The sequence below is a fragment of the Sesamum indicum genome, linkage group LG10, assembly GCF_000512975.1.
Source record: "Sesamum indicum cultivar Zhongzhi No. 13 linkage group LG10, S_indicum_v1.0, whole genome shotgun sequence".
In the NCBI taxonomy this organism is placed as follows: Eukaryota; Viridiplantae; Streptophyta; class Magnoliopsida; order Lamiales; family Pedaliaceae; genus Sesamum; species Sesamum indicum.
In genome coordinates, this window is record NC_026154.1 from 161,725 (window position 1) to 173,618 (window position 11,894).

General features: G+C 35.6%; 2 protein-coding genes across 2 annotated transcripts; one reads left to right on the forward strand and one right to left on the reverse strand.

The window, feature by feature from the left end:
• Nucleotides 761-4,981, forward strand: LOC105171308 (sulfate transporter 3.1). Its single transcript, XM_011092378.2, has 12 exons — nucleotides 761-1,321; nucleotides 1,416-1,623; nucleotides 1,914-2,085; nucleotides 2,250-2,315; nucleotides 2,639-2,752; nucleotides 2,860-2,982; nucleotides 3,284-3,410; nucleotides 3,494-3,780; nucleotides 3,947-4,137; nucleotides 4,216-4,298; nucleotides 4,382-4,458; nucleotides 4,542-4,981. Exons 1-12 carry the CDS (start codon nucleotides 1,000-1,002, stop codon nucleotides 4,725-4,727), a joined length of 1,956 nt encoding a protein of 651 aa, XP_011090680.1. The 5' UTR covers nucleotides 761-999; the 3' UTR covers nucleotides 4,728-4,981.
• Nucleotides 6,788-11,336, reverse strand: LOC105171309 (serine/threonine-protein phosphatase 5). The gene is made up of 8 exons (XM_011092379.2): nucleotides 11,022-11,336; nucleotides 9,837-9,930; nucleotides 9,705-9,755; nucleotides 9,452-9,625; nucleotides 8,924-9,103; nucleotides 8,603-8,722; nucleotides 7,690-7,823; nucleotides 6,788-7,275 (listed from the first exon to the last, which is right to left on the reverse strand). The coding sequence occupies exons 1-8, from the start codon at nucleotides 11,162-11,164 to the stop codon at nucleotides 7,212-7,214; spliced, it is 960 nt and encodes a 319-aa protein (XP_011090681.1). The 5' UTR covers nucleotides 11,165-11,336; the 3' UTR covers nucleotides 6,788-7,211.

Here is an 11,894-nt window from a genome sequence, read left to right on the forward strand (position 1 = left end):
AAAGAAAAATAGCAATATATGATCAGCATAAACAAGTACTAATTAGACAAATAAAGTAAAACAGACTGTGGTTTAAAGAGTCAAGGCCAATATGATTGAATCGGTGCATAGAGATTGGAACCACAACAAATGAACAATTCAACATCCAAAAATCCACTACAATGAATAATTTGAGATCAAACATCAACAAATGTAACCAAACAATATAAAATTGATTCCAAACCAAACAACAAAAAGATTACAAAGCTACTATGATGATTGATACAGAAGAAACCATATATTCAAGTCACAAAAACAACAACGGCATCCATTAACACACATAGTTATATAGCCAAACAATAGAAAACAATCACAACAACCACCCAATTGTACCAAAATACACATCCATTTTCCTCTAAAATAAAAAGAATCCTGTTTTCACTTTTTAACAACCATTTGAAAGAAAAAAAATACAAGATCTATATATATATATATATATATATATATATATAACCCATATTTCAAGCCAGATCAAGTTTGGCCTTACATGAAACAATTATATGGCAAGTATAATATATTTATTATATGATTGAGGTGTATAGTTCATGAAAATTAAATCAATCACATGGCAAATGTAGTACTCTTGATCTGTGATTGATTTATTTTCCCAAACTTGATTTGGATTAAAAAATAAAAATTAATTTATAAAAAAAATGAAAAATGAAAATAAAGGCAAGGCGGCCTCCATTCTCCATGGCCAATATATATCTCATCTCACCCCTCCACAACTCACACACACACACACACACACACACACCACATACTACTTAGCAGCATTCTACCAAATCCCCTCTGCTCTGCTCTGCATGCTTGCATTACATGCACCAACACACCCTCTCTCCTTAACCACAAAAACCCATCATCATCACTCCTTCTAAACCGCCATTCTCTCTATATATATACACACAATCACCTCCTCTCTCTCTCTCTCTCTCCATATACACGCACACACACATTTTCATGGAAAGTGCAGAGTACGAAATCCAGCAGCGTGTGGAGGTGCAAATACCACCAACAAAACCCTTCTTCCATTCACTAAAATCATCCCTCAAAGAGACTTTTTTCCCTGATGATCCTTTCAAGCAATTCAAGAACCAGACAGTTGCAAGAAAACTCTTGCTCGGCTGTCAGTACTTTGTGCCTATACTCGAATGGGCTCCCCGCTACACTTTCGAATACTTCAAAGCTGATTTCATAGCAGGGATCACCATCGCTAGCCTTGCTGTGCCTCAGGGCATTAGCTATGCTGGTTTAGCAAGCTTACCTCCTGTAATTGGCCTCTGTAAGTATTCAACACCAACCATATATATTGCAAGTTTAGAGTTCTTGTATCTGTGTGCATATATGTATCTATGTATGATGAATTCTTGTTGCAGATTCCAGCTTTGTGCCGCCGCTGATATATGCAATGTTGGGGAGTTCGAGGGATTTGGCGGTCGGGACGGTGGCCGTTCCGTCACTTCTCATTTCATCAATGCTAGGGAAGGAGGTTAATCCTCATCAGAACACTAAGCTCTATGTGCAGTTGGTTCTCACTGCAACTTTCTTTGCTGGAGTTTTCCAAGCAGCTTTAGGCTTGTTAAGGTAATTAGTATATTTCTTCTCCAATAATTAGGAACTGTTATGATCTTTTGTTACAATATGTTATTAAAATAATATATAGAATGAGAGGGTACCGATTTTCTCTAGTGTAAGGGTTTTCCAGGAATCTTACTTATGAAAAGAGTAGAATTATAACAATGCTAGAGACGAAAAATAAAGTTGAGAAAAGAACAAAGTTAGATATGAAAAGACAGTGGCATTAATGTGTTAGCTTCCAACAATTTAGGTAACCACTGCGTAAATTTGGTGATCATGTTTTGTAATATTTGCAGGCTTGGGTTCATAGTGGACTTTCTGTCACATGCAGCGATAGTGGGTTTTATGAGTGGGGCGGCCACGGTTGTGTGTTTGCAGCAATTGAAGGGCATTCTTGGACTAGTTCACTTTACTCATGGAGCTGACCTTGTCTCTGTCATGAAATCAGTATTTACCCAAATACATATGGTACGTGTATATATACCACTTTAATATATATACATATATATATATAATTCTCTTGTTATGTACCACGTGTATGTGTAAGAATTGCATGTTTTTGTACATAATACTTTTTAGGACACTTTTCTTAATTTAGTGTGTTGTGTATGTTTTGATGATTGGTGATTCAGTGGAGATGGGAAAGTGGAGTATTGGGCTGCTGTTTCCTCTTGTTTCTCTTCAGCACTAGATACTTTGTAAGTACTTCAAGAACTTCTTATGCTAAATATCCATATATTAACCCTTTCTTGAATTAGAGGATTTCCTCGAAGTTGGGAAATAAATTCAAGAACTTCTCGGGAAATTCTAATCTTCACAGTCGGATTTGGTAATTCACTTGAGTGTGATTGATGTATGACCAATCATATCATAATTAATTTAGTTTGATTAAACTTAATTTAGATAGAAGTTTTCCATACGAGTATTTGGGCTTGTTTACAATTCAATTATTTTCATTAAAAGTTACTCTGGGCAACAAATATGTTTTTGTATTGATTTTAGCAAATTTGTGAACAAACAGAGCAGGAAAAAACCAGTGTTCTTCTGGATAAATGCTCTGGCGCCGCTAACATCTGTTATCATGGGAAGTCTTCTGGTTTATCTCACCCACGCAGAGAATCATGGCATAGAAATTGTAAGTCAGATCAGTTTCTCTTGCACAAGCACATACAGATAGCGCGGTAGCGTTATCATCACACGAAGAACTATATTTCTAGGTTGGTGATGATTTTGATGTCACAGATTGGACACTTGAAGAAAGGGCTGAACCCACCATCACTGTCGGAATTGGAGACTGCGTTTGGATCAGCATATCTCACCACAGCAATTAAGACAGGAATCATTACCGGTGTTATTGCACTTGCTGTAAGTAGCAACATGCATCTTATGCTGAAAACACAGGGACTTAAGGGTTGTTTTTAGAATGTTAGCCAATCATAATACTTGGTTAGTTGTGATGGTCTAGGGAGTCTAAATCTTGGATCCTCCTAAAATTTCCTGGGATTTAAGTCCCTGGAAGACACAAGTTCCAAGACAACGTAAAAATTCAACAATAATGGTCTGTGGAACAGTCAACTCAGTAGACCAGACAATATATAGTATGAAGTATATTTCATGGTGTGTCCTCCCTTTTGGCTAAGGCAAATTGACAATGACAACCATACAGGAAGGAATAGCTGTGGGAAGAAGCTTTGCAGTATTCAAAAGCTATCACATCGATGGAAACAAAGAGATGATTGCCATGGGAATGATGAACATAGCAGGTTCCTGCACATCTTGCTACTTAACCACAGGTATCTGTCCTCACGAAATGCTCGCAGTCGGGGCAATTTTCTAAGTATTCTGCCTATCTAACTTTATTCGTAACGATTTCCAGGACCGTTCTCGAGGACAGCAGTAAACTTCAATGCAGGATGCAAAACCGCAGTTTCCAACATTGTGATGGCAACTGCAGTGATGATAACCTTACTATTTCTCACACCGTTATTCTACTACACACCCCTCGTTGTGCTGTCTGCCATAATTATAACCGCTATGGTCAGTCTTATAGACTATGAGGCTGCCATCCACCTATGGGGTGTTGACAAGTTCGACTTCATCGTGTGCATAAGTGCATACGTTGGAGTCGTCTTTGGCAGCGTCGAAATTGGACTAGTGATCGCGGTATGTGAAAAGATATAATTACTTAGTCATGCCTAATTGTACAGTGATCCAGTTATGATATATTGTTAACTAATTCAATCTCCTTTAACGAGAAATAGTTACTTGATGACAAGTATATACTGGATTTCTTACATTCTTATTCAAAGAGGTGTTGTATCTGTGATAGGTAGCAATATCCCTGCTTCGCATACTTCTGTTTGTAGCAAGGCCGAAGACTTCAGTCATGGGTGGAATTCCTAATTCCATGACCTATAGAAGCATTGAACAATACCCAAAGGCAAATTTGGTTCCTGGAATTCTCATCCTTCACATAAATGGTCCGGTTTACTTTGCCAATGCCGGTTACCTAAGAGAAAGGTACATAAACTGCATGCAAATAGATGTTTACTGGATTCCAAGCTTAAAGATACTCACCCTAGTCGATTATGTTCTCAGGATCTCAAGATGGATAGATGAAGAGGAAGAAAAACTAAAACATTCGGCAAATGACCTGCAATACGTTGTATTAGATATGAGTGGTAAGTATTCAACTATGATAGGTCTCCAGCGATTCATTTAGTAAATTTACTTAGGTTACTTAAGATATACGATCAAACAACAGCTGTTGGAAGTATTGATACAAGTGGAATCAGTATGCTTCAAGAGGTCAAGAGAAATGCCGACAGAAGATCCGTGAAGGTGCATGATGTTCATCTTAACAAGCTGTTGATTCTACACTTTGTTATTTTACTAGCTAACCCTCTTTTTGTTATAATGCTCAGCTTGTATTAGCTAACCCCGGAGGAGAAGTAATGAAGAAGCTAGACAAATCAAAGTTCATAGACACAATTGGGCAGGAGCGGATCTATGTAACCGTTGGGGAAGCAGTAAATGCTTGCAACTTTATGCTTCAAACATGCAAGCCAAAATCTAAGGCAGTTGATGAGGAAGCAGATGATAAAGTTTGACAGGGGAGAAAGTTAGATCCCTATAAAACCATATTTTAACTGGGATTTGGTTTTCGTCCACAACAAGAGGAACCATTTCTACAGGGGATGTGAAGTCCATATGTTAGCCTGCAAATTAAAGCCTAAGGAGCTTGTCTTCTTGTTATTTAGTGAATCATGAAGCTATTAGATGTATATCGTGGTTCATTCTCTCCTCGAAGCATTTCAGGGGGAATTGTGTTAATTCCAAGTGCTTTACAATAATGCTCTCCCAATCTTGGCTGATATTGAACGAAGCAAGTGATTGTGAAGCACTGAACTAGCAGTGTGAAAGCACGTAATAGGACTAAAAGATTAAGTCTTAACTCAAAGCGTAGCTTCAATTGCCTATCTACATAGAGCAAGCTAGCACATGATAGGGACTTCAAAAACTAACTTGGCTCAATTATCCAGGGACCAAGCCTGGCCTAACCTGTTGAGTTGATGCCAAATTTATCATCACAAGAACCTTTTTATCTCTCTAAATTGTTTTTAAGGTGCCCGTAGACTGAAAATCAACCTAACAGGCAAACATGGAAGTCCGTAAGCCTCTGGCTAAGCTCGTAAAATCGGCTCAGAGGAAAATTTTCCACTCAAACAGCTAAGTTGTTTATCAGTGATGGGTATTAGACAAAATCAGTACTCTGCAAATGGCCATAACAATCTTTGAACTGGGAAGAGTTACGAGACAATGTTGAGACAAACTTGGTGGAAATAAGGTAACTTTCTTACATGGACTTAGGCAGGTAGAGGGAAGACTTGTTAGGTTCCTGTTATCACAATAGTTGTACATGGCGCAAGGCGCTTCTGTTATAGTGGTGCACGACTGACGCCATGGTGCGCCATTCTGCACCATTGTGAAATTTATTTATTTATTGAAAAAAAAAGAAAAATTATGAAATTTACGTAAATAAATAGGTCAAGAGTGAAGAAGTAGGGATTTGCTGCTTTACACCTTTCTTAAAACAATGATCTTCTACTACTGGATATTTTATGTGTTTCTTTTTTTCATTTTTATATTGACAATGTACAATTTACGTATATTTTGAACTCTACGTTTTCTCTAGGATTTGTTGTTTTGCTTATGCTTTTTTTTAAAGTTATGATTGGAATGTAGAAATAGAGTGGGAATATGTGATTAGTATAAGTAAAAAAAGGAATCGGTGATTCCATTCACGCATTCTTACTGCCTTAGGAAAGGGAATAGTATTCTACTCCCACACGATGATATTACACATTCCTAATATATGGAGACTGATTTTTTTTTCCTTGACAAAATATTAACATCTTGATTCATATCACTATAAGCACAAGGTATTATATAATATATATTATACATTGTTGTATTTTGTATATTCGGTATGTATGCTAATGTATGTAAATAATAAATATTTAGTTACAAATAATTTAAATATAAAAACTTTCAACAATATAATTCAACATTCTAAAATAATATAGCTTATGTAATGAGAGATGTTGCTTAATTGTTTTTTTTTTTTTTAAAATTTTTCAAGTTTCATTATTTACAAAATATATAAATAAGTAATTTGAAATGCTTCGATTCAATTCTTTCTTTCATTTCTTTGATACGCCAAACATAGAAATGATATATCAAAATCATTTCATTTTTAAGTTTATTCTAATCCCTCCATATTTATTCTTACATATCAATTACAACCTTATGGTATGATGATTTAAATAATTTCTAGTGTTTATATGTAATTATTTGTGCATTTTTTATATGAATATATTGATGTATAAAATATACAATTTTATTTTTCTACATGTGCATCATACTTTATAAAAAAGCTGTGCGCCGTCATTAACAACTATGGTCCAAACTCAAACTCAAACTCAACATGTCAAATTCCTTGCTTGGTTAGGAGGTTAAAGCATTTCCTTCCTGTCTATTTATAGACTCTAAAGCATCTACATACACGTAATAGAAATTTCTAGTGTGAACGATGGAGCTGAGGGTGAGTGATAGTGTTTCCCGATATTTCAAGAGCTGCAAGGATCAGTATTACGTGAAGAGAAGTAAATTTCAAGACAAATGAACTGTTACACCAAATCTTTCGTTATGTCTATAACATGTTGGCCTGTAAATCAAGAGAATCAAAAATAGGAAAAAGTAATTTCATAAGCAAACCCAGAAAGGAATTCCAACCTTTCCTACCAAAAAAGACAAATTCATATCACACAAGCAACAAAACTGCCACAAATGAAATTTGTTTTCCTACAATTAGAGCATTCATTAACCGCAGCCACTCCCAGAGGATCCAGAAAATTTTAACTATTTCTAAGAAGAACCTGAATCTCGACGATTCTTAAGCTGGACATTGACATACAGGATCACCATCACTCCGCATCATGTCTATTCTACTTCTGATAGAACAGCTCCATGATCTGATTACCTGTGTCCTCTGAGACTTCATCCAGGATAAATTACATGGTTCATGTATATAGCTATCCCTGCTTGAATACACGAGGCAGAATTTCATGCACACCAATATCCAATGAAACAGGATCCCTGGAAATAATTTGGTTAATAGAGATGTTAGTCATCAATAATGAACTCCAACTACTCCATATCTGGCCCAACTTGCGTATAATACAATAGTAAACAGTCACAGCATTATCAGAGTTGTATATCATCTTAATTATTCAAATTTGTAAGTTTCTGGACCACCACAGTCATTAAGCAATAATAAACATCTGCACAACTAAAAGGACTGGTTCCAATGTTATCCAGTGGGGTTGCAAGTACACAGTATATGGGGTAAGGATACATAGATGGACACACAAATGGATTATAAATCCATTAGTCAATAGAACCAAATCATACGCCTATCTTATTTCCGTATTAATGTCTGTGAGCAGATGTTTGAATGTCTGGGTGCACACAAATACAGACACACACATAACATGAGGTAAGTAGAGAGACCTGCACAAGGTTTGGCCCTTCTCGGTAGAACTGGGAATGAACCATATTTTCCGCAATGAAGGTGATTCAAATTGGAAAAAGAAACCATCATTCTGTCCGTGCTTCCATTTTCTTGATCCTTGGCCTTTCCACACCTACATTTACACAGATAAGCAGATATACATGTTCAATTTTGGAGGATGGGAAAAATTGCCGGAGAACAGGCTTAAATGATACAATGTTTTCTTTTTTTAAGTTAACACAGCAGAAGAAAGTTTATGCGAGACATGAACCATCGTGAATCAACACTATTATCAACAAGATAAAATAATTTCAAGCTAAATTCGACAGAAAAAACAGAATCCAACACATAAAATACAAATTAATATCTTAAGTTAAACAGCAGAAGGTGGTTTATGGAAGACAAGAACCATCTTGAATTAACACTATTACAAAATCAACAACATAAATAAATAAAAAGTATTCTCAACAGACAATACAGAGTCCAACTCATGAAATACAAAGTTAATATCTTACTTCTAAGATTTCTAAGTTTCTGCTTCTGAGAACTTAATTTATTTCATTTCACACCCACTATAATGAAATATCATAAAAATGGATTCAAGCAAAGGTAAGTCTGGTAACTCAGGACTCACAGCACCAAACCTCTCATGTTTGCATTAAATAGATCATGATTATCACTACTCCCGATGAGTAAATAATAAATATCTCCTACCAGCCCAAGCCCAAATCTACAGGTTAAAGTTGACAGTTCCAAGTAGGTTCGAACACCTCTAAGGCGTTCAACTTGCTGAGGTATATATGCATCTTAAACATTCGAGCTAAAAGGAATGGATACCTCATGGAAATTGAACATTACCCAAGGATAGGACATTATACAAATAATGGAAAAGGTTATGGAAGTTAAAATTACCTGGGGATAGGATATTAAACTTTTTGGTGCCACTAGGCAAGCGGCTCTAGAGAAAGACTCTTCAGCATACTGCCTGAGGAATGAAAAACAATTGCCGTGTGTATGGGGTGATTCAAATGCCTGTAAAGTAGCATAAAAATTAAGATTATATTTTTATCCATAATATTTGCCCAATGATGTTTTACATAATGAAATAAGATGCTGAATCAAGTAAAATTGCATTAATATCCATGCAGAACCACTGGGGCATATTCAAATAATGAAATAAGATGCTGAAACATGAGCAAGCCTGCAAAACCATTTAAGTAGAGGGATTAACACCTTATCAATATTAACCACTGGGGCATATTTTTCAGTATCGGTTTTATCCTTGTGAAGTAGGAAATAAACTCTAGGATCCACAGTAGACTTCTCATGCCATGATCTTACAGCATTCTCCATTGTTTCAACAAGAAAAGAGAAAATCTCCTTCCAATTGTCTTCAGCTCTGTGCTTCACAGACTGCAGAAATAGAAACCTATTTCAGTCAATCTCAAGGTATATAGGTGGGCCTAATCGTAATCAAATAATAATTAGCAGACATCGAGAGGAATTTCTTATATGTAAAGCGGGCTTATAACATATATTTTGGCCCTTGTGCATGAATCATTCATGCAGAACCCATCGCCCAACTCTTAAAAACTTCAACATATACTCCAAATTGATGGAAAAATTGAAAATATCATAGAAATTCACGATTCATCTGAAAATGACATTGCAGAGAAGGTATTGGATGTAATACTGCCACAAAATTGGAAGCCACCGAAGGCATGTTTCTGTGAAATACAGTTTACGTGAGTATGCACTTACTAGTTCACTTTTCACGGAATCCAAATGTTTTGACATGTCCACATTTGATCTCATAGTTTCCACTTCTTGCGCACGTTTTTTATCTCTTGCCAACTGTGTGAGCCTCTTGATCTTCTTTGACACCTCAGAACTCTGAGAGTTGTACTTCAAGGCAACTTCAAAAGCAGCTAAGGCCTGCACAACAACTCATGAAAATCGGTATTTGGTGTCTAATTTGCTGAAAAAGCTGCGTGTGAAGTATAAAATCACATACATCTTCATATCGTTCCATAGCTTCTAAGACGCATCCTTTCCTGAAATAACCCTGTAGAAGCAATCAGTGGCATTTCTTACGCAAAAGGCACAAAACTAAAAGATAGAAACGAATAATGCCTAAAAAGTGCACCTTTTCCCAATCTGGTTTCAAACTGATAGTTGTCTCAGCATCAGCAAGTGCTTTGTTAAGTTTTACCAAGTGCAGAAATGCTGCAGCACGATTGCTGGTAAGGATCATAGTGAAAAGTGCACGGAAACAGTTAATGATAGGAAAATACAAAGTATCTTCTGCAAGAATCAATATAACACAGGCAGAAAAACAAAAGCTATTGTCTACAAACCACAAATGCTAATGAACTGAAACAGAAGAAGAAAAAGAAAAAGAGAACCCAAAAGGGAACACGGGAGAAAGGGGAGCAGGATCAGTTATATCACATGACTTCTCAGGTCATCCAAGCACCTCCTTAAAAGGATACTACAAACAAATTTGTCCTAGAGATAGGAACTGCAAATACTTAGTCAGATCTTTCCAATATTTATCTAGATCAGGAATCTTGTTGTTTCAGAAAGTGCACATTATGAATCTTATCACAAATAATATGCAAATTTCTTTGTCCTTCTGAAAAGTATCATTCTGTACTTCAAAAGATGCCTAAAAGCACGTTCAGATATGCTTTATAATGTGCTTTGGCCTTTTAAGGTTCTCTCCTCAAAGCACTTCAACCTTACATTGCTGCAAGGAATCAATTAAGCAACAAGGATACTCTTTCCTTCTCATATGGAGGCAAAAATATAACCTGTTTATGCACGTTAACTAATCCGTTTGAGGCTGCTTACTCTACATCCTAAAAAACAGATTCATTATGGCAGAAACACCAGCACAAGAACAGCAGAGCAACCGGAAAACTCCACTATCCCATGACATTCTATGTTGAGACAACCAAAGATGATTAATCTTGGAAAAAAATCAAAAGAAAATCTTGGTGAAGAAAAATAGTAAATAAATATAACTGCCTTAAGAGTTTAGAAAGTAAAATCATTAAGTAAAAGAAAGACGACTCTGAAGATCGATACTGCAAACTTGAAGCAGCAAGTAATCGATACCTCACGCGAAATACGAGGAATACATAAACCAAAAACAACAATGTGAAGAATTATCCGCATAAATTGAGATATGCACACTTGGATAACAAACCCAGAAGCCAAAAGAACAACAGTTAAGCCAAAAATCCAATCTTGAACTGAAAAAGAAACTACAAGCCACCCTAAAAATGACCCAGACAAGAAGCCCAAGTGGGGTTGCCGCACTTAATACCTGTAAAGAGTGGGATTAGAGGGGTCCTGCTTAATAGCCTGAGTATACAAAGCAGCAGCTTTGAGATAATTCCCCCCTTTGAAAAACTCATTTCCCTGATCTTTCAGTGAAATCTCTGCCGCTTTTTCCCCCGATTCTCCCATTTTTCCTTTATACAGTAGTTATTAACACTATTCTTCTACCTTGATCTGGGTTTTGCTTAGGGTTTCTGAGGTTCTTGATGTGCTTGCTAGCTTCCTGTAGTACACGGAGGAACTGATTTCATAAATCGTGGGATATCTAAAATCGTGCTTCTTTTTTGTTTCCATGAACGAGATAAAACTAACTTGGAATTATGATTTAATGTAGAATTTTCCAATCATTTTATTCCGTAAAAATATGATTTAATGGATTTTAGAGCAAAATTATATCTAATATAATTCTGATTTAAAATTTTAAATTTGAACAAAGCATTTATAATTATAACAAATCTCATAAAAATCCGTGATAATTTATCATTATTATAGTTATGGTCTTAAACTTTCAACTACATATATAATCTATGTGATATATAAAGTGAGAGCACCCTTTTGGTGTCTCACTTAATTTTGGTATGTCGATTTTTATTTTTTAAATATTTAATTAATTTTCTTTATATTCTTCGTAACTTTCCATTTTTTCTTTTCTCAACTTCCACATCTTCTCTCATATTTCTTTATTATTTTCTCATTTTTTAGAATTTTTATATTTCATTAATTTAATTAATATATTTTTAATATATATTTTAAAAATTTTAAATTAATTATATACAGACATATAAATGTGCCACATACAGTCATATATACGAAAGCCCTTACATTTGATTTGGGGTGTATTACCTTAACTTTAAAGACA